Here is a 23,220-nt window from a genome sequence, read left to right as displayed (position 1 = left end):
CCATTGGCAGGGTCTTATGTTAGAGATAATGAAGGTATTGCCATTTGGCAACAGCTCAGCTTATGTAGATAAGTTACAGTCCAGCCAAACGTTTTCTTTGTTTTGGATAGGGTGAAGGATTGGAACCCCTGTTGGGTTTTTAATGCCACTTGGGGCTTCATTGAAAATATTTTCCCTCACTTAACCCCGGTTCACACTGGATCCAACTTTGAAATGGTAAGACTTCATTTGAAGTTGCACGATTTCAAAGTCGGATGGCAGTGCGACTTCAGGTGAAACTTGATAGACATCTGTGTGACTTCATGCACAGATGTCTATGCATGTCGCACCCCAAATCGGCAAAAGTAGTGCAGGAACTACTTTTATAATCAGTGCAACTCCGACAAAGTCAGAGTCCCACCGATTAGAACAGTTCTATTGCATTGGATGAGTTTTGTCATGCAATTTGAACGGTGAAATTGCATGACAATTCGCATCAGGGTGAACCAGGTTTTACTAATACCAGTTTATCAGACAGAAAGTAAAGACAAATCTGCAACAGGGTCATAGACACCAAATGAAAGTTGAGAGGGGTTCTAGTCCTCCTACACTACTAAAAAAAAAAAAAACACTTTAATATCTGGATGATCTGAAGTTTTATACAGTATATGGCATTACACTAAATGTACATGATGTTTCATTTTATATCTCTTTTATCTTTTTTTTCTAATCCTATTTTCTACAGTGCCACAGGAAATGTTGGCACTAAAGACATCAGAAAAAATAACATGCTGAAGCATTTTCTTTTTCATCTGTCCTATGACCCAGGTTGGTGCTGCAAGTGCCTTTGCCCAGACGTTGCGGCGCTATACATCGCTAAATCACTTGGCCCAGGCCGCCCGCGCTGTGCTGCAGAATACAGCTCAGATCAACCAGATGCTAAGTGACCTGAACCGTGTAGATTTCACCAATGTGCAGGTAGCCACATATCTGTCTTCTGCATGTTTCACCTCTTGCTTCTATCATGTGGTTCTCCGGCACTGAGGCATACTGGGCTTTATTTACTAAGGCTGGAGAGTGCAAAATCAGGTGCACTTCTGCACAGAAACCAATGAGCTTCCAGGTTTTATTACCAAAGCTTAATTGAACAAGCTGAGGTTAGAAGTGGATTGGCTCCCATGCATAACTGCACCAGATTCTGAGAGCTCCAGTTTTAGTAAATCTCTCCCAGAGTTTCCTCTGTCTGCCTTGTGTATACCTCTGTACAAGCCATTACTCTGGGGTTGTCCTCCAGCACTGAAGATACCTGTCCACGCTCTCCTCCACTGCATCTCTTGTGTCTCTGGTATTTGTCCTCCAGCAATGAAGTCCACTGTCTGCTCTCTTTGCCACTTGGGTGTCTCTGGTGTTGTCGTCCAACACTGAAGCACGGTCTCCTCTTATCTCCTTCTGTGTGTCTTTGTTCAAGCCATGTCTCTTGTGTTGTCCTCTAGCACATACGTACATTGTCTCCTCTCTCCTCCTCTTGTACACCTGTATGCAAGCCATATTTCTAGTATTAGTGTTGTCCTCCAGTACAGAAGAGCTCTTCCTCCTTTCTTTCCAACTCTCGTCCATGTACAAGCCATGTCTCTGGGGTTGTTCTCCAGCACTGAAGTGACGTCTCCTGTCTCTGCCTGTTGTGTGTCTCTGTTGTTCTCCATCACTGAAGTGATGTCTCTAGTCTTTGCCTGTTGTGTGTCTCTGTTGTTCTCCAGCACTGAAGTGACGTCTCCCGTCTCTGCCTGTTGTGTGTCTCTGTTGTTCTCCAGCACTGAAGTGATGTCTCCTGTCTCTGCCTGTTGTGTGTCTCTGTTGTTCTCCATCACTGAAGTGATGTCTCCCGTCTCTGCCTGTTGTGTGTCTCTGTTCTCCAGCACTGAAGTGACGTCTCCCGTCTCTGCCTGTTGTGTGTCTCTGTTGTTCTCTAGCACTGAAGTGACGTCTCCCGTCTCTGCCTGTTGTGTGTCTCTGTTCTCCAGCACTGAAGTGACGTGTCCCGTCTCTGCCTGTTGTGTGTCTCTGTTGTTCTCTAGCACTGAAGTGACGTCTCCTGTCTCTGCCTGTTGTGTGTCTCTGTTGTTCTCCAGCACTGAAGTGACGTCTCCTGTCTCTGCCTGTTGTGTGTCTCTGTTGTTCTCCAGCACTGAAGTGACGTCTCCTGTCTCTGGCTGTTGTGTGTCTCTGTTCTCCAGCACTGAAGTGACGTCTCCTGTCTCTGTCTGTTGTGTGTCTCTGTTGTTCTCTAGCACTGAAGTGACGTCTCCTGTCTCTGCCTGTTGTGTGTCTCTGTTGTTCTCTAGCACTGAAGTGATGTCTCGTGTCTCTGCCTGTTGTGTGTCTCTGTTGTTCTCTAGCACTGAAGTGATGTCTCATGTCTCTGCCTGTTGTGTGTCTCTGTTGTTCTCCAGCATTGAAGTGATGTCTCCCGTCTCTGCCTGTTGTGTGTCTCTGTTCTCCAGCACTGAAGTGACGTCTCCTGTCTCTGCCTGTTGTGTGTCTCTGTTGTTCTCCAGCACTGAAGTGACGTCTCCTGTCTCTGCCTGTTGTGTGTCTCTGTTGTTCTCCAGTACTGAAGTGACGTCTCCTGTCTCTGGCTGTTGTGTGTCTCTGTTCTCCAGCACTGAAGTGACGTCTCCTGTCTCTGTCTGTTGTGTGTCTCTGTTGTTCTCTAGCACTGAAGTGACGTCTCCTGTCTCTGCCTGTTGTGTGTCTCTGTTGTTCTCTAGCACTGAAGTGGTGTCTCGTGTCTCTGCCTGTTGTGTGTCTCTGTTGTTCTCTAGCACTGAAGTGATGTCTCATGTCTCTGCCTGTTGTGTGTCTCTGTTGTTCTCCAGCATTGAAGTGATGTCTCCCGTCTCTGCCTGTTGTGTGTCTCTGTTCTCCAGCACTGAAGTGACGTCTCCTGTCTCTGCCTGTTGTGTGTCTCTGTTGTTCTCCAGCACTGAAGTGACGTCTCCTGTCTCTGCCTGTTGTGTGTCTCTGTTGTTCTCCAGTACTGAAGTGATGTCTCCTGTCTCTGGCTGTTGTGTGTCTCTGTTCTCCAGCACTGAAGTGACATCTCCTGTCTCTGTCTGTTGTGTGTCTCTGTTGTTCTCTAGCACTGAAGTGACGTCTCCTGTCTCTGCCTGTTGTGTGTCTCTGTTGTTCTCTAGCACTGAAGTGATGTCTCGTGTCTCTGCCTGTTGTGTGTCTCTGTTGTTCTCTAGCACTGAAGTGATGTCTCATGTCTCTGCCTGTTGTGTGTCTCTGTTGTTCTCCAGCATTGAAGTGATGTCTCTGCCTGTTGTGTGTCTCTGTTCTCCAGCACTGAAGTGACGTCTCCTGTCTCTGCCTGTTGTGTGTCTCTGTTGTTCTCCAGCACTGAAGTGACGTCTCCTGTCTCTGCCTGTTGTGTGTCTCTGTTGTTCTCCAGTACTGAAGTGACGTCTCCTGTCTCTGGCTGTTGTGTGTCTCTGTTCTCCAGCACTGAAGTGACGTCTCCTGTCTCTGTCTGTTGTGTGTCTCTGTTGTTCTCTAGCACTGAAGTGACGTCTCCTGTCTCTGCCTGTTGTGTGTCTCTGTTGTTCTCTAGCACTGAAGTGATGTCTCGTGTCTCTGCCTGTTGTGTGTCTCTGTTGTTCTCTAGCACTGAAGTGATGTCTCATGTCTCTGCCTGTTGTGTGTCTCTGTTGTTCTCTAGCACTGAAGTGATGTCTCATGTCTCTGCCTGTTGTGTGTCTCTGTTGTTCTCCAGCATTGAAGTGACGTCTCCCGTCTCTGCCTGTTGTGTGTCTCTGTTCTCCAGCACTGAAGTTACGTCTCCCGTCTCTGCCTGTTGTGTGTCTCTGTTGTTCTCCAGCACTGAAGTGACGTGTCCCGTCTCTGCCTGTTGTGTGTCTCTGTTGTTCTCCAGCACTGAAGTGACGTCTCCTGTCTCTGCCTGTTGTGTGTCTCTGTTGTTCTCCAGCACTGAAGTGACGTCTCCTGTCTCTGCCTGTTGTGTGTCTCTGTTCTCCAGCACTGAAGTGACGTCTCCCGTCTCTGCCTGTTGTGTGTCTCTGTTGTTCTCCAGCACTGAAGTGACGTCTCCTGTCTCTGCCTGTTGTGTGTCTCTGTTGTTCTCCATCACTGAAGTGACGTCTCCTGTCTCTGCCTGTTGTGTGTCTCTGTTCTCTAGCACTGAAGTGATGTCTCCTGTCTCTGCCTGTTGTGTGTCTCTGTTCTCCAGCACTGAAGTGACGTCTCCTGTCTCTGCCTGTTGTGTATCTCTGTCCTGCCTCCTCTGCGTCACTGTACAACCCCTGTCTCTGGGGTTAACCAGCATAGATACATGCTGTCTCCTCTCTCGGCCTCTCGTATACCACTTTGTCATGTCTCTGGGATTGTCCTGTAGCAGACATGCATTGTCTACTCTCTCATCTGTTTTCTACCTGTTGTGTATTTCTGGTGTTTGTCCATCAGCTCTAAAGTGCACTGTCTCCTCTCTGTTCTAGCTGTGTCTCTGGTTTTGCCCTCAAGCACTGTCTCCTCTATTCTTCCTATACAAGCCGTATCTCTGGTGTGATCCTCCAGCACTGTCTCCTCTATTCTTCCTATACAAGCCGTATCTCTGGTGTGATCCTCCAGCACTGTCTCCTCTATTCTTCCTATACAAGCCGTATCTCTGGTGTGATCCTCCAGCACTGTCTCCTCTATTCTTCCTATACAAGCCGTATCTCTGGTGTGGTCCTCCAGCACTGTCTCCTCTATTCTTCCATTACAAGCCGTATCTCTGGTGTGATCCTCCAGCACTGTCTCCTCTATTCTTCCTATACAAGCCGTATCTCTGGTGTGATCCTCCAGCACTGTCTCCTCTATTCTTCCTATACAAGCCGTATCTCTGGTGTGGTCCTCTAGCACTGTCTCCTCTATTCTTCCTATACAAGCCGTATCTCTGGTGTGATCCTCCAGCACTGTCTCCTCTATTCTTCCTATACAAGCCGTATCTCTGGTGTGATCCTCCAGCACTGTCTCCTCTATTCTTCCTATACAAGCCGTATCTCTGGTGTGGTCCTCCAGCACTGTCTCCTCTATTCTTCCTATACAAGCCGTATCTCTGGTGTGGTCCTCCAGCACTGTCTCCTCTATTCTTCCTATACAAGCCGTATCTCTGGTGTGGTCCTCCAGCACTGTCTCCTCTCTATTCTTCCTATACAAGCCGTATCTCTGGTGTGGTCCTCCAGCACTGTCTCCTCTATTCTTCCTATACAAGCCGTATCTCTGGTGTGGCCCTCCAGCACTGTTTCCTCTATTCTTCCTATACAAGCCGTATCTCTGGTGTGGTCCTCCAGCACTGCAGTGCACTTTCTCCTCTCCCCCACTTTCTTCCTCTTGTGTTTCTGTTCAAGCCATGTCTCTGAGGTTGTCCTCAAGCACTGAAACCCACTGTCCCCTCTCTCTCCTCAGGAGCAGGCATCCTGGGTGTGTCGCTGTGCAGATCGCGTTGTCCATCGGCTGGAGCAGGACTTTAAGCTGACTTTACAGCAGCAGAGCTCACTGGAGCAGTGGGCCGAGTGGCTGGATAGTGTCGTCTCCCAGGTGCTGAAGCCACATCAAGGAACACCCGGTTTTTCTAAGGCTGCCAAACTTTTCCTCCTCAAGTGGTCTTTCTACAGGTAGGAGATGATGGTTTTAAAGTAAAATGTCATTAGTTTCGGACAGAGGGTGGAAAGATTGTGAAGATTTATTGCTGTCTGGGTCCTTGTTGGGCAGATTCATCCGCTTTTCCTAACCTGGTGGCACCAGTTAGAGCTGATTCACACATCTGTGTGGATTGAAGCTCAGGCTAACTGACACAGTAGTTGTTCAGGGGTTCATGTCAGGTTTACATCAGGTTCAGGACAGGATTAGCTCAGGAATTTATCCTGTTCACACATGTGGTTTAGAAACAGTTCCCATAGAAGTCAATAGCCTGTAATCCGCACCTGAACCTGACCGCACTGCTCAGAAATCGTATATGAATCCACACCGCCAGTACACCAGACATATGTGACCAGGCACCATAGGAAGCAATGTTATTTCACATGTCATGCGGTTCAAACCGCATACAGTGGATATAAAAAGTCTACACACCCCTGTTAAAATGTCAGGTTTTCTGTGATGTAAAAAAATGGGACAAAGATAAATCATTTCAGAACTTTTTCCACCTTTAATGTAACCTATAAACTGTGATAGAAAAACTCAGTGAGCGCTCGCAATATATTCATAAAAGCAGCTAAGCACAGTAAAGGAAACCATAAACCTTTCAAGAGACATATATAGAAAAAGTGCAGCGCTAAAAATATTCGGACAGATTTTTGGTAGCAATGTTCATAAATGGGTAATGAGTCCACAATATAAGAGCTCGAGGTGATATATTAATCCCACGGTCGTGGTTCGAATAAAACTCGGTGAGGGGCAGGGTATGTATAAAATGCGTACTCACCGGAAGTGCAAAGAAAATGCGCAATGTATCAGCAAAATGGAGGTTTGCCAGGGGGTCCTTTTCAGGATGCAACTGGAGCCAGCCTAGGGTGGATGGGCATCGTCTAGGTAGATGTTCTCAAAAACGGAGGTCCACTTTAAGGACACGGGTGCAGCCTCTTCAGTACCGTGGAATAGTCACCAGGGGGAGCTCTGGGGGATTAAATGCTCAAAGCAGAGCAACAAATGGAAATACCCATAGTGTAGTATTGTCAGAAAAACTTCCTTCATTAAATTTTTCTGACAATACTACACTATGGGTATTTCCATTTGTTGCTCTGCTTTGAGCATTTAATCCCCCAGAGCGCCCCCTGGTGACTATTCCACGGTACTGAAGAGGCTGCACCCGTGTCCTTAAAGTGGACCTCCGTTTTTGAGAACATCTACCTAGACGATGCCCATCCACCCTAGGCTGGCTCCAGTTGCATCCTGAAAAGGACCCCCTGGCAGACCTCCATTTTGCTGATACATTGAGCATTTTCTTTGCGCTTCCGGTGAGTGCGCATTTTATACATACCCTGCCCCTCACCGAGTTTTATTCGAACCACGACCGTGGGATTAATATATCACCTCGAGCTCTTATATTGTGGACTCATTACCCATTTATGAACATTGCTACCAAAAATCTGTCCGAATATTTTTAGCGCTGCACTTTTTCTATATACAAACCTATAAACTGTACAATTGAAAAACAAACTGAAATCTTGAGGGGGGGAGTAAACATAAAAACTAAAATAATGTGGTTGCATAAGTGTGCACACCCTCTTATAACTGGGGATGTAGCTGTGTTCAGAATTAAGCAATCACATTCAAAATCATGTGAACTAGGAGTCAGTACACACCTGCCATCATTTAAAGTGCATCTGATTAACCCCAAATAAAGTTTAGCTGTTCTAGTAGGTCTTTCCTGACATTTTCTTAGTCGCATCCTACAGCAAAAGCCATGGTCCGCAGAGAGCTTCCAAAGCATCAGAGGGATCTCATTGTTAAAAGGTATCAGTCAGGAGAAGGGTAAAAAGAATTAACAAGGCATTAGATATACCATGGGACATAGTGAAGACAGTCATCATCAAGTGGAGAAAATATGGCACAACAGTGACATCACCAAGAACTGGACGTCTCTCCAAAATTGATGAAAAGATGAGAAGACACCTGGTATGGGAGACTGCCAAGAGGCCTACAGCAACATTAAAGGAGCTGCAGGAATATCTGGCAAGGACTGGCTGTGTAGTCCATGTGACAACAATCTCCCATATTCTTCATATGTCTGGACTATGGGGTAGAGTGGCAAGACGGAAGCCTTTTCTTACGAAGAAAAACATCCAAGTCCGGCTAAATTTTGCAAAAACACATCTGAAGTCTCCCAAAATCATGTGGGAAAATGTGTTATGGTCTGATGAAACCAAGGTGGAACTTTCTGGCCATAATTCCAAAAGATATGTTTGGCACAAAAACAACACTGCACATCACCAAAAGAACACCATACCCACCGTGAAGCATGGTGGTGGCAGCATCTGGGACCTTAGTCAAGGTAGAGGGAATTATGAACAGTTCCAAATACCAGTCAATATTGGCACAAAACCTTCAGGCTTCTGCTAGAAAGCTGAACATGAAGAGGAACTTCATCTTTCAGCATGACAACGACCCAAAGCTTACATCCAAATCAACAAAGGAATGGCTTCACCGGAAGTAGATTCAAGTTTTGGAATGGCCCAACCAGAGCCCAGACGTGAATCCGAACAAACATCTGTGGGGTGATCTGAACAGGGCTGTGCAAAGGAGATGCCTTCGCAATCAGAGGCTATCACAGCAATCATGTGACCTGGAATCGGGAGTCCCGGGTCCCAATCATTAGAACTTGGACCTGGGGCTCTCCGTGACACCCCAGTCTTTGTGCTGGAAGTGCACTGTGCGGCTCGCTCCCAGCACAAAGACAGGTACACAAATATGCGGCCCCATGAAAAAAAGCCCAGTTCTGTGAGGCCGCATATGTGTTCCGTCGGCGGGAAGGGGTTATGGTTTTGGAATGGCCCAGCCAGAGCCCAGACCTGAATCTGATCGAACATCTATGGGGTGATCTGAAGAGGGCTGTGCACAGGAGATGTCCTCACAATCTGACAGATTTGGAGTGTTTTTGCAAGGAAGAGCAGACAAATATTGCCAAGTCAAGATGTGCCATGCTGATAGACTCACCCCCAACAAGACTGAGTGCTGGAATCACATCAAAAGGTGCTTCATCAAAGTATTATTTTAAGGGTGTGCACACTTATGCAACCAGATTAGTTTTTACTTTTACTTCCCTCCACCTAAAAGATTTCAGTTTGTTGTTCAACTGAGTTGTACAGTTTATAGGTCACATTAAAGGTGGAAAAAGTTCTGAAATGATTTATCTTTGTCTCATTTTTTTTACATCACAGAAACCTAACATTGTAACAGGGGTGTGTAGACTTTTTATATCCACTGTGTATGTGAACCGGCACTCACTAAGACAGGAAAAGAGGGGAAATCTCTTCATTGGTGACACAGCAGTAAAAACCTGCCAATTTCCAGACATACTGAATAAAAAAAAAAGGTTTTTGTTCCTGAGATTTTCTTTTATTTTCTGTTGTGAAGTATGAAGAAGAGATATGATTGGACACAGAACCAGTCACATGACACAGACTTCTGTTTTCATTTCCAGCTCAATGGTGATTCGAGACCTGACTCTGCGCAGTGCAGCTAGCTTTGGCTCCTTCCATCTGATCCGCCTGCTGTATGATGAGTACATGTATTATCTGATAGAGCATAGGGTAGCCCAGGCCCGGGGAGAGACCCCCATCGCTGTCATGGGAGAGGTAAGTACACAGCGAAACAGAAGGTCATTTGTTTACAAAATGTTGGTGATCTTCATATAAATATGTACCCTCTGCACATCCTCTTCCATTTACCCAAGAGTAATGTCTTCTTTTTTTTTTTTTTCCTTCTTAGTTTACCAACGCGAGCAACTCCTCACAACCCATGGATCAGGACAAGGGTAAGTGTGGAACTACGAACAGGAGGAATGAATGACAGTTTCTACATGAGCCCGGTATATGTCATGTTGACTCACTGTTCTGATCACGAGGTGACGATTTAGGAAAATGCAACGGAAATTTACACCAGTATTAAAACCAAATGCAAACATTTATTATACTGCAGCTTACCAATTCTCAGATGTAGTGCCAGCATTCGTTTTTATTTTTATGTTTCCTTTCTTTTATTTTCACCTGGTGATCCTACCAGTAAGTCTGTGTTTTCACCAGAACAAGCTGTCCTGCAGACAAACCATTTACCACGGACAGCAGTGCTTACAATGGTTAGCTTTTATTTGTTTATATAAAACCTTTATCCCAAAAGGAAAAAAGAACTTTTGCTGTAACGGATTAAAAAGTGTGAGCTGGAGTCTGGCTTCAATTTGTTACTACATCCAGGGGCGGACTGACAACTCATGGGGCCCCCGGGCAATAGAGGATCATGGGGCCCCTGTGTCCTTGCCAAAACTCAAAAAAGCCTATGAAAAAGGTACCGGGGGAATCTCATGGGGCCCCCTACTGACCCGGGGCCCTCGGGCAGTGCCCGAGTTTCCAAATGGTCAGTCCGTCCCTGACTACATCTAAATCTGCTAGTACAGCTAACACTCGCCTCTCTCCAGACTGACTACACTGCTGTTCAGAGGTGGCCCTGTTGCGACTTCATCCAGAGAGGAGGCACTCATACAGGAGGCGTGTTACTGGCAGGTATTCAATAAATCACTCGGCAACTAATAACCTATAAATTATTCTAATAGTGGATCCCAAATATGCAGCCCAAGAAAAAGTCACACTTTCACCCTTGAAAGTAAAATATTAGTAATGAAGCCTTTTCCTTCACCTCAAAAAACAAACAAGCCAAAAATTATACAAATTAAAGTAAATAAAAGTCCAAAAATTAATGTCCAAAAATTAGTGACACTAATTTTTGGACATTAATTTTTGGACTTTTATTTACTTTAACCATTTGCCGCCCGGCCTATAGCCGTTTGGCGGCTGCAAAAATGCATTACCTCTCCGGGGTGTACGCCATTTGGTGTCCTCCCACACATGCGCGGTTGCAGAGCCGCGCAGCGGCGCGTTCTGTCACCGGCCGTATACCTCGGACATGGCCGATGACAGATCTGAGTACCAGCCCCTGTTGCCGGTACCATGTGACCTGCTGTGACCAATCACAGCAGGTCACATGACAGTTGTATACAATGGATGGCTTCATTCATGCCATCCATTGTATACTAGTGCCTAGCTGTGAATGGTCACAGCTAATCACATGCACATGTCATGTGATTAGCTGTGGCCAAATCACAGCTAAGCACAAAAAAAAACCAAAAAAAAAAAACCTGAATGAATCGATGTCATTCAGGTAAATGCTTGCTTATAGCAAAGTAATTCTTTGCTATAAACAAATTGTGTAAAAAAAAAAATAAAATACTGATCACTTCCCCAAAGTAGTACAATGTTACTATGGTAACATTGTACTACTTTGGTCATAGTAAAATATGAAAAAAAAATCTTAAAAAAAAAAAAAAATGTAATAAAAAATATATATATATATATTTTTTTTTTCATACTGTCACCAGTCAGTGTCCCTGTTCACCGCCATGCCAGTTATATGATGACGCTGTACTGCACTGGTGACAGTGTGTAAAAAAACTAATAGTGAAAATAATTTTTTTAATTTTTTAATTTTCCGAAAAATTATGACAAAAAAAATATAACTTCAAAGAACTCGCCATGCCTCTTATGAAGTACGTGGGACTGTCTACTCTGCAAAAAGGGGTCATTTGGGGGATATCTGTACTGTTCTGACATTTGGGGGATATCTGTACTGTCCTGACATTTGGGGGATATCTGTACTGTCCTGACATTTGGGGGATATCTGTACTGTTCTGACATTTGGGGGATATCTGTACTGTTCTGACATTTGGAGGATATCTGTACTGTTCTGACATTTGGGGATATCTGTACTGTTCTGACATTTTTGGACCTCAAGAAATTAGATTGGCTGTCAGTACTTCAGGATTGATCAATATTCAGATCTATACCATAGTTTGTGAACTCTATAATTTTCCTACAAACTAAATAATACATCCTAATTTGGGTTATTTTCACCAAAGACATGTAGCAGAATACATCTCGGCCTAAATTTATGAAGAACAATTATTTATTTGTAAACTTTTAAACCAGAAACAAAGAAAAACGTGTTTTTTTTTCAAAATTTTTTGCCTTTTTTTGTTAATTTAGCAAAAAATAAAAACCCCAGCGGTGATTAAATACCACCAAAAGAAAGCTCTAGTTGTGTGAAGAAAATGATAAAATTTTAGTTTGGGTACAATGTTGTATGACCGCGCAATTGTCATTCAAAGTGTGAGAGCGCTGAAACCTGAAAAATGGCCTGGGCAGGAAGGGGGTAAAAGTGCCCGGTATTGAAATGGTTAATGTGTATAATTTTTGGTGTGTTTTGTTTTTTTGAGTTGAGCTGAAGGAAAAGGCTTCATTACTAGTGTCACTGGCAGGATCACCAGGTGAAGATGGAAGGGAAAAGCCTTTAAAAAAAAAAAAACAATGCAACCTCCACATCAAAGGATTAGTAAGCTGCAGTATATTAGTCATGAAGAGACCTGAAGCTTTGCTCTAAGCTGAGGTTTAAATGTCTCCCTGCCGGTGTTTAGAAGATGGGAGCAGGCGTCGGGTTCACTTCTCCAGGGATGTCAAACTTGTTTAGTATGAGACGCCGCTCAGACCAACCAAGTGCTGATTGGATCTGTGGCCTCAGCCATGCGGCTGGAGCAGCACTGCCTGAGGCCACACATCCAATCAGCACTGTGTTGGTCTGAGCGGCGTCTCATGCTAAACAAGTCTGACATTCCCGCAATATATTGAGTTTTTGGTTTAACATTGCCGTGATGGAAGAGGAGGGGTATCGGGTCATAGAGATCTTGGTGTATTTAAGAAATGTTGCCTCATGTAGCTTCACTAGGTCAGCTGTAGGCAGTGCCTGACTGCACATATAGTATCTAGACTTGGAGGACACTGTGCGGGGGATTTACTAAACCTGGTGCTCACAGAATCTGGTGCAGCTGTTCACAGTAACCAGTCAGCTTCAAACTTCAGATTGTTCCATTAAGTTTTGACAATAAAACCTGGAAGCTGATTGGTTACTATGCAGAGCTGCACCAGATTTTGTGTGCAACAGTTTTAGTAAATCTTCCCCTGTTCTATCTGTCTAACAGGACGCTGTATGTATAATAAAGGGCATACACATTCATGCATCTGCCCCAGTGCTTTGGACATCTACCTCTTTCATAAAAACTACCCTAAGGGCTCGTTCACACATGACTTATTTCTAACTCTTGCCAAACACCCCTATAGCGTTTGACAGACCTATGTGCGGTTTTGAGGTTTTTGCCAAGCGTTAAAACCACAAACACCTATAATGAAGTTAAATGGTGTTAACGCCCCACAAATGCCCCGCAAACGCCTGCCAGGTGTTTAAGGAGCGGCACTATAGACTTGAATGGGAGGCTTCAACTAATCCTGATTAGACATGAGGTGTCAGTTTTTCCGTGACGCTAACGCTTCAATGTGAACAGCACTGTGTGCTGCCATGTGCAGAATTTTCATAGGCATTTGGGAAGAGTTAAAAACACTTCCCAAACGCCTGTCTGACGCCTGCTGACAAAGCTAGTGTGAACGTAGCCTAAGACAATGCTTGTAGAAGCAACAGGCTGATCTTCTAGCTTCAAAGAGCCAAAACAGTCTCCTTTAAACGGGAAGTATGGGTTAAAAACAAAAATAAAAAAAATTGACTCGCCTAGGTGGATGCAGCGTTGATCCGATACTGCATCTATTCCCTGCCGGCTCTAAAACTGACAACTACATAGTCTGGATGAAAAAAATAAGCTCATCCAACAGGGATTTATGTGACTCTGAATCAGACAAAATCTCATCAGCCGCTGGCTCGGAACCTGCATCTCTGAAATGCTGAAATTAAGTGCACCCCCCCCCCCCCGATCTAAAATAAAACCATGGCCAAAAAAAGCTTTAGTCATACTTTTTCTTTGAAAAGGTTTCCTTCTGTGCATGTCTTTCCTCTGAGCCATACAGCTGGGTTTTTTTTTGTTGTTTTTTTTTTTTAATTCAGAAAATATGAAATACTGAATTTGAATATTTCATATTTACTATTTGCAACCAGAGTCTGGAGAACTCCAGGCAGGCATTCTCTACAAGCTCTCTTTCTGGACCTGTAGTTCTAAAAAAAAATAACTACAGGTCCATAAAAAAGAGCTTGTAGAGAACGAAAAAGTAATAAAAAAAAGTACATTTTTTAAAAATTACTGCACACTAATTAACCACTTCCTGTGCTGCCGATGCGGGTGGACGTTTTTAAATGTCCCCCCGCATCCATTGCCTGTGCACACTCCCTGGGAGCACGGGGCGCCGTGATCGCTGTACAGGACCTCTGTGCGAGGTCCCGATTCATGTGATCACTGATTGGCCAATCAGTGATCACATGAATAATAGTAATCAAGATGTCACTTCTGACATCATTGCTTACTACGTGTGAAATTTGTGAATGATCACAGAGGTCACATGTTACAAGGCTATTCACAGCAGCCTTGTACCATGTGACAAGCTGTGCCCAATCACAGCTCACACAGTATTTCTCAATGGCGGAAAGAATGCAGCCAGAGAGGAGAAATGATTGCTTTTATAGCCTTTATAGGTGTAAAAGCAGTGTAAAAAAATAAATTTTCATCAACCCCCCCAAGTAGTACAGTGTCACTAGGGTGACAGTATGTTAAAAAAAAAAATAATAATAATATAAAAAAAAACAAATATAAAAAATAAAAATGTAAAAACATTTTTTGAAAAATTTTAATTTTTGGTTGTAAACTAATTTTGGTTATTTTGTTTACTAAAAAGATAGATGAATACATTTTGGCCAAGATTTCTGAAGAAAGATTATTTATTTGCAAAATTTTATAAGAAAAACACTTTTTAAAAATGTTTTGACTTTTTAATTCATATAACAAAAACTTAAAAATCCCAGCGGTGAATAAATACCACCAAAATAAAGCTTTATCTGTCTCAAAAAAATGCTGAAAATTCATATGGGTACAGTATGGCATGACCGCGCAATTGTCATTCAAAGTGTGATAGTGCTGAAAATTGGCCTGAACAGGAAGGGGGTAAAAGTGTCTGGACTTGAAGTGGTTAAAAGGTACTGTCTCTATAAAAAACATATTAATTTTTGTCTATTTCTTTGGCCAGATGAGGAAGAAGAAGAAGAGGATGAGAGTGATGAGGAAGTAACACATGAGCTTTCACTAAATATCGATTCCTCCAACACCCTGGAATCCAGCTCCCTCGAGCCACCCAGCAAGCTAGCACGTACGGACACCCAGGGGATATTTGTGCAGGTGCCGTCCACAACCTAATCAGCACCTGATTGGCCAACGCTACACCAGAGCCTTCTGGGAGCGTGCGGATTGGACGGAGGAGGGGGATATTACCTCCGTACCAACAAAATCCCCACAATGCACTAGCTATGAGATCATTACAACTCCAAGGATAAGGGCTCTTGTGCCAGTAAGACCTGGCTGTGTCCTCTATACCAGTCACAGATGACCACTCTATGTGTGTGTATATAATCAAATATATATACATACAACCCCCCCCCCCCCCACAAGCACAGACTGCAAGGAAATCCAATTGTATATATCTAGTATACGGTCCATCGTGCTGCTGTGCGTTCAACAATATGTACATAGCTCGGCGAGCTTACAGCAGACCTTTTCTTGTGCGTGTCTATATGTATATTCATATTCTATATATAGAGTAAGTGTATTTTAAATTGCAGAAGTCCTGCCCTTATGAAATCCTGCAAAATTTGGAAAAACCTAAGTCCATGACGGACTTAGACGAGCGCCCGTATCGTGCCAGCCGGGTAAATTCTCTGTGCCATGACAGCATACGGGGAGGTCGTGATTAAACCATCAGTGTGCTGTACAAGATCTGACAGAAGGATCCCTCTGAAAGCTTTGAGGGAAAATCCCATGGTTTTAAAAAAACAAAAAACGGTTTGAAAGCTTGATGTTTTGTACAGCTTTTATGTCTATTTTTATAATATTGATTACAGACTACATGGATGACAGTTTGCATATCATGCTGGGGTGTCTAACAGCCCAGCATTGCCAACATGTTGGCAGAACTGTAAACCGTCTAATGGACAAAACAAAAACAGACAAAGGTTCCGGGAGAAGCTGAGCCTTGGGCTGCTTTCTTGTTGGAAGACAACTTGAGCAAAGTCAGGGGCCTGGGGCCAATGTGCAACTCAGGCTTTAAGAGACAGGCAGCATGCATCTAAAGCTTCTCATACAGGAATATTGCTGCATTTATTAGCAAGTTAAATAGAATGGAGGGAAGAAGTGGATTGTTTAGGTTATAAGTTAAAGCGGAGCTCCACCCAAAAGGGGAAGTTCCACTTTAGGGACTACTCCCTATTAAGGATTGGGACCTTTTGGGGGGGGTGGGTACCTGAATTTGGCAGGTACCCGCTCCCACTTCTGGTCCGATCGCCTAGGCCAGGGGTAGGCAACCTGTGGCTCTCTAGCTGTTGTGGAACTACATTTCCCATGAGGCATTGCAAAGATTACAAAACTGACAGTTACAGCTGTGACTTGCAGAGGCATGATGGAACTTGTAGTCCTGCAGCTCTCAGGTTGCCTAGGCGATCGGAAGTGGAAGGTGTCCTCCCTTCCTGTAGTCTTTTGGGACACGTGACAGGTCCCAGAAGACTACAGGACCATTCATGAAGTGCAGCTCTACTCGTGCATGTGCAGTGGGTACCCGGCTGTGAAGCCGCAAGCTATCACAGCCGGGTGCCCACACTGAAGTTTCCGGACTCCTGGAATACAGGACGGCCGGTGAAACGGGCTGCGGGGGACACACCGAGGGACAGGTAAGTGGCTGTTTTTTTAAAAGTCAGCAGCTACAGTTTTTGTAGCTGCCGACTTAATTTTTGACAGGTGAGTGGAACTCCGCTTTAAGAACAGCTCTTACCGGCACACCATGGATTCATAGTCCAAACGTGTATAAAAGGACCTGTTTCTCAGGCATGAGGTTATGCATGATGACTGTCATGTCACACTGGGATTCTGCCACTAGTGAGCTGTCACCAGTGAACAGAAAGAATCCCGAATCCCTTGGTCACTGTAATGGAGGGACATCTGGGTGGTTTGACCACTAAGAGAACCAACCCAAAGAAGAAAGATTTGGCCTTTTGTTAGGTGGCCAGCTAGTCCCACATGAGAGTATTGTGCCATTTGTTGTGTGTCAGTTCCAGGAAGTAGGTGGCAATTGGCCAATCCAGTGTGAAAGTCCACTCGGTTCCTGAAAAAAAAAAAAGGTGCGTTTTTGGTAGACAATCCCCTTACAAAAAGGTTAAAGACGAGCAGAACCTTTTGCAAAAAAAAAAAAAAATACAAAAATAAATAAATACACCCATATTTGCAGCAAAAAAAGTTGTCTGCAAAGCATTGCAACTGTGATCAGTGGATCGTGGGTACAGTGCACAGGCTCCTGCAGATTTTTGCTCCCTTCACAATCAATGGCCAGTTCACCAGATAAGCAGTTACATGTGATTTAAGGACTGATCAACCCTGGGATGTCCAGCTTACAGTCATGGCCGGTCTTGGCTGCATACAACTTGGCCAGAGTGAACCGTCCTGCTTGTATGCAGCCATAGCACACAATGCAGCCGTGTCCAGCTTTGGTGTTATGCAGCAGCCTATCTGCTCTCTTTCACCCATCTGAATGAGTTCCTGAATTCTGAACTGGTTGGGTTGTTCCCTCATCTACTCCCTTTCTCCAAGCTTTGTCTGGAATCCGCATTATATTTGACATTCACTGTTGGGCAGTTTATTGGTGCCTTGGCTCCACCATGTTAGCAGCTTTGCTCAACAACTGCAGGATAGTGATACCTGGTCAGAAAGTTCCCCTCGAAGAACCACAGCAGCCTAGAGAAGCAGTAGGGGGTGTGCACACCCAAAGGGTTCCTACCCCATGAGAGACAGCAAAAAGGGAATCTAAACCCAATAATAAAAATGTAATATATTGCCGCTCATCAATCATTTGATTTGTTAACTTCATTCCTCTTTATGTTCACTTGGTGATCATGCCAGCGATGCCCATTATGGCACTCCAAGAGAGGCATGAGAAATACATCGGGCTGGCTTCCCACACTTTTCTCAACCTAAAACATCAAACGGAGATGACCTGTCTCCCATGATGAGCTCTGTCTTCCTAATGTCCATTCTCTTTGGGACAGGGCTTATACCGCCCCGCCCAGCAATCATTATCCAGCATCCATAACATTACTAAATAATATCCCCATTTTCTGAGCTAGCTAAGGGAGGACAGACACAGATGGATAGAGGAAACCACGGCACAGATCAGAGGAACTTCCATGAAAGCCATGTAGAGGTACACGTGGTAGTAAACCATATCCGGTAAATACAACAGGCAGAGTTTTTATAACAGAGGAGACCCTAGAGGTCTCTTGTGTAATAAATGACCCCCGTGCCTGTCAGCAGGTAATGCGATCTGAGCTGCGCAAGTGCAGCTCCAACCGCATTTACGGCCCGCTGTGTGCTGTGGCGAGGTGCCTCCCAATGTGCATGCACAGGAGTGATGGTTTTGCAGCCCGGCCAATCAAGCGGCCGAAAAAGACCAAGTTAACGTGGAAGCGCTGAGGAGCAGAGAGAGCCGTGACAGCCCAGCGCTGGACCGCTCACTCTGGAGGAAAGTCTTTCATATTGTACTAGTATGCGGTGCGTAGTAATACATTAGGACTTAGACCTGCACGGGGACTGGTTATTTTTTTTTAATCCCTAGAGCAGTGGTTCTCAACCTTCCTAATGCCGCGACCCTTTAATACAGTTCCTCATGTTGTGGTGACCCCCAACCATAAAATTATTTACCCAGTAATTATAATTCATGAAGTGTCGTTTTACCTCCAATACTGCTGCTTTCAACACAGTAGCTGCTTTTAACAGAGTAGCTGCTTTCAACACAGTAGCTGCTCTTTACACATCGGAAATATGTGTTTTCTGATGGTCTTAGGGGACCCCTGTGAAAGGGTCGTTCGACCCCCAAAGGGGTCGCAACCCACAGGTTGAGAACCACTGCCCTAGAGCTTACTACCACTTTAAGACACCCCCCATAGACGGCTTTTGGCCTATTCCTGATGCAGCAGCTGAAATTGGAGCCGTCGGTGGTCTTGCAAGCAGCACCCATCTTGACAAAAGTCAACATTATAAATCAACTGAGCTGGGTGGAAAATGAATGGCTAAACAGGAACTGCATCCTATCAAATGTAGTCACATTTGGCAGCACCACTGGATTTAGGCTGGCCATAGATGGAGCAAATTTCTTTCCTGCAACCTGTGGTTGCAGGAAAGAATTTTGCTCGATTCTCCAACACAGACAGTGCTGACAGGGGAATCCCTTCCATGGAGCCAAGCTGTCCCCGCCAGGAGTACACAGTTATTCTTGCTAGCAGCTATAACAGCCGCTCACAATAATTGCATGTAAAACCCGGCAGGCTGGTTGTACCCCGGTTGATCGATCACTTGGGTACATTCAGCCTGCCCATACATGGATGAACCAGCCAACATTCAGATGGTCAATGTCTGGCTTTAGACAGCCACAGCAGCGACCTGAATACGATAGCTGGTACTGGAGATTCTTCTATCCACAGGGTTAGTGTGGATGGGGGAATCATTTGATTCCCTCTTGTTCAGCCCATAGCCATGTTTGGTGCCTTGGAAAAGCAGACTGTTGTAAAGTATTAGCGCCCCTTTGGCGTCGTCTCTTAGGCCTGAGTAACAGACATGATGATTAAGTGAATCAAATACTTTTGAATAGGAGCCAATCATAAAGGACGATGCCAGGTGTCCACATCCAGAACTAGCATTTCTCTACGGACTGGAAGAACAGGCACAGATTTAGATTTTTTTATATCAGTTTAGCTTTAAAAAGGAAGGTGATGTAGTCAGTACATGCATGCTGTGCCCTATAGTTGGGGATATGAAGTACAAGTGTTTGGGTCCTCATGCCATAATGTCACCAACACGTTCTAGAGCAAACACAAGGCCCGTGGGCCAAATCCGTTCCTCCAGGCCTTTTCATGGGGTCCTGGCAGCCAGGGCTTTTTTTCAACTGGAACATGGCTTCATCCCTCCACCTCCAGACCTCACCTTCCGCTCACCATTATTTGTAAGTACAGAAGGCTTCTGTGTTTACAAGGACAGCTTTCCACTCCATGGCTTGCGGCTGTCACAGATCCCTACCTGCCCTCACAGTGGGGAGAGACGCCGACCAATGATCTCCCTGCAAGTAAGAGAGAGGCAGAGCCACCTACACTGCTGGGAGGTACTAGAGCTGGGCTGGGTAGGTGAGATGCAAAGGCATTTTTGGGGGTGGGGGCAAGGGCTGTAGAGGGAGATAGGTGCAGAGGTGGGGAATGGGGGAGAGTGGTGCAAAAGTCAGAACTGAGGAGAAGGGGTGGAAAAAGAGATGTGGACAGCCTGTGAAAGAGCTGAACTCCACACTCTGGATGTGGCACACTCCTCAACTCCAACCTCTGGATGTGGCACACTCCTCAACTCTGCACTCTGGACGTAGCACACTCCTCAGATCTGCACTCTGGACGTAGCACACTCCTCAACTCTGCACTCTGGACGTAGCACACTCCTCAACTCTGCACTCTGGACGTAGCACACTCCTCAGATCTGCACTCTGGACGTAGCACACTCCTCAACTCTGCACTCTGGACGTAGCACACTCCTCAACTCTGCACTCTGGACGTAGCACACTCAACTCTGCACTCTGGACGTAGCATACTACTCAACTCTGCAATCTGCATGCATAGTCTTACAGATACAATAGGCCCTTTGAGGGCAGCCATAATGCTGATGTGGCCCTCCATGAAATGGAGTTTGACACCTCTGTTCTAGTGCAGTGGTCTCTAAACTGCGTCCCTTGGGGCAGTATTCCTCCAACAGATATGAGGCACCATTTCTCCCACTGACACCAACAGTGGGGCATAATTCCTTCCACTGACACCCATGACGGGGCACTATTCCTCCTCCTACTGACCATAGGTGCTATGTAACTGACCACCAACCCTGAGGCAATGTTTATTTTCACAGATGCTAGGCCTGGGACGTTTTCTACCCCCACTGGCCACCCAGTCTGGAGGCCAGTAAACTGGCCCTTTGAAAAATTTGGAGACCCCTCTTCTAGAGGGATAATCCACCTTTTGCTCTCATAATGAAGCCATGCATCTATTCATACTATGATCCTTCTGTTAGATCTTAATCTGCAACACCCTGAAGGCCATCAATTTAGTTACGACTGACCAGTATATTTGTACACACAGAGCACATGTTGTTCCTGTGGCCAAATTTCCCCTCCAGTAAGTGTGATCAAAACTGGAGCTGAGCCCCCCCACTTCCTGCTGAACTACAAATCAGTGCTTGCTGGATATGTAGTTCCTCAGGGCCTGGAGGTCCAGCAACGGCCTACCTCTAATTTAAAGCTACAGTCTAATGCCTTAAACTGCCCCAGCAACAGCAGAGCGACCCCCCCCCCCCCCCCGCCCAGCTCTGACTGTTTCTTCTTTGCTTCTATCTGTGCTAAACCTGACTAATTGTTCATCTGTTGGATATTGTGATGTCGCAGTGGGAAGCCTCTGTGCTCTGCCCCACCTTATGGCCTTACCCGTCACTTATTTGTCAGACCTGTGATGATGATTAGTCTGTATAAGAGGGAATACGTTGTATTTTGTATACATGAAATCTCTTTAAACCTTCATTTTGTCTGGATGTTGCGTGAAGGGCGAGATGAGCAAGCAGAGGGGGAAACAGCGAGCAAAACAATTTTCTAACTTTTTGTAGTATTTCTTAAATGCACAATAAATTTTTGCGGTGTTCTGTATGTTACTTAACAAGCTAGTTCATTATCAGGATTTATGAATGTTTTTAATGACTGAATGTAACTGGTTAATGGAAAAGAACCAACTTTTAACACTCAAATCCTTCATTCAAAAAAAAAAAAAAAAAGAATTGCTTGGGAGACACGCCCCAAGATATGTAGTTACTTTATTTATGGAGGTTGATTTCAAATCAGAACTAAACCTACAATTTAAAAAATTGCAACAAAGCAATTTTTTTTTTCTTCATTACGGAAGAGACATGCCATCTGCCTGCTTGCAGTCTTCTCATGAATGGACCATCAGCTCAAAGAGTGCATTTCTGGAACCTTGTGGCTGTTCCAGAATGCCTGACTCTCATGCTCACACGCAGGATCACCTCATCCCCCACGGGCTAACCAAAAGGCCGAAAAACCAGCCCCTGACAGCAACCTGGAAAAAAGATGACAGCGGCCAACGAGGGATGTAACAACCAACGCATCACGGGAAGGTTGTGTTGAGTATCTTGTGGAGTTCACTTCCAAGTTCGACCATTCATAAGCCTGAACAATTCAAACTGAGCGCATAATGAAAGAGCATAGGCAAAGGATTGTCTTTAGGGAAAAATTCATTCCGAAATGGTGAGAAGTGTAACTTGTCAGAGAACCAGCTTTGAAGACAAATGCAGGCCACACCTGGGTCGAATTCCAGACTAATTTCTTTAGAAAAATTGGAAATTTCATGCGTTTTGTAATCTGATGGTGCCACCATTGATTTTGAAATTCAACCAAGCCTTCAATTTCTCATGTTGCTACAGAAAAGAGATTTCTTTTTTTTTCCAGGTCACCGCTCAGGCTCATTTCTTTTTCGTTTATATTTCCCACACGATTCTCCCATCATTGATTCAAAATTCATTAATTTTTCAACAAATTTCCAACATGCCCGATCACTCAAATTCAATGTGGTCGCTCAAAAATCATCCATTTCTATGAGCCCCTAATGGTGCAAAATTTAAATGCAAATTTAGAAAAGATTTTCAAAAGACTTTTGGAATTCGACCCATGTATGGCCAGCTTTAGGCATGCCTACTCTAGGAGCAGGAGGGGAGGGGAGGGAAGAAAGGCGAAAAAAAAAAAAAAAAAAGGACAACTTAGGTGACCTTCCACTGCTCTTCTTTTGCCGAGGCATGTAGGTTCCCTGGCCTCCAGTGATATCCTTGAAAGACAATATCATATGGGTAGGTCCAAAAGAAAAACCATCCCTTGAAGGCCAGCTTTGAAGACAAATGCAGGCCACACATGGGTCGAATTCCGGACTAATTTTCTTTAGAAAATTGGAAATTTCGTGCGTTTTGCAATCCGATGGTGCCACCACTGATTTCAAAATTCAACCACCAAGCCTTCAATTTCTCATGCTGCTACAGAAAAGATATTTCTTTTTTTTTTTCCAGGTCACCGCTCAGGCTCATTTCTTTTTCGTTTATATTTCCTGCACGATTCTCCCATCATTGATTCAAAATTCATTAATTTTCCAAAAAATTTCCAACATGCCCGATCACTCAAATTTGATGGTCGCTCAAAAAGCAGCCGTTTCTACGAGCCACTAATGGTGCAAAATTCAAATGAAAATTTTAGAAATGATTTTCAAAAGAAACTTCTTTCGGAATTCGACCCGTGTATGGCCAAGCTTTAAGTA

At 44.7% G+C, this 23,220-nt stretch overlaps 1 protein-coding gene across 5 annotated transcripts in view; it reads left to right on the top strand.

Moving 5' to 3' along the window:
• Positions 1–21,556, top strand: part of RFX1 (regulatory factor X1) — an 82,044-nt gene extending 60,488 nt beyond the window's left edge. For all 5 annotated transcript variants that reach the window (XM_089652646.1, XM_089652645.1, XM_089652644.1 and 2 more), the window contains 5 exons: positions 808–957; positions 5,446–5,654; positions 9,182–9,335; positions 9,469–9,514; positions 14,823–21,556. In XM_089652646.1, the coding sequence (XP_089508772.1) occupies positions 808–957; positions 5,446–5,654; positions 9,182–9,335; positions 9,469–9,514; positions 14,823–14,989 (726 nt within the window). In that variant the 3' untranslated portion in view covers positions 14,990–21,556. The remainder of the gene's footprint in view (positions 1–807; positions 958–5,445; positions 5,655–9,181; positions 9,336–9,468; positions 9,515–14,822) is intronic.
• The last annotated feature ends 1,664 nt before the right edge of the window (positions 21,557–23,220 follow it).

This window comes from Staurois parvus, unplaced genomic scaffold (assembly GCF_062004578.1).
Source record: "Staurois parvus isolate SC_StPar_1 unplaced genomic scaffold, SC_StPar_1.0 ptg000689l, whole genome shotgun sequence".
Lineage (NCBI taxonomy): Eukaryota > Metazoa > Chordata > Amphibia > Anura > Ranidae > Staurois > Staurois parvus.
Note: the sequence above shows the minus strand (reverse complement) of the source record. Positions and strands in the feature narration are given on the sequence as shown.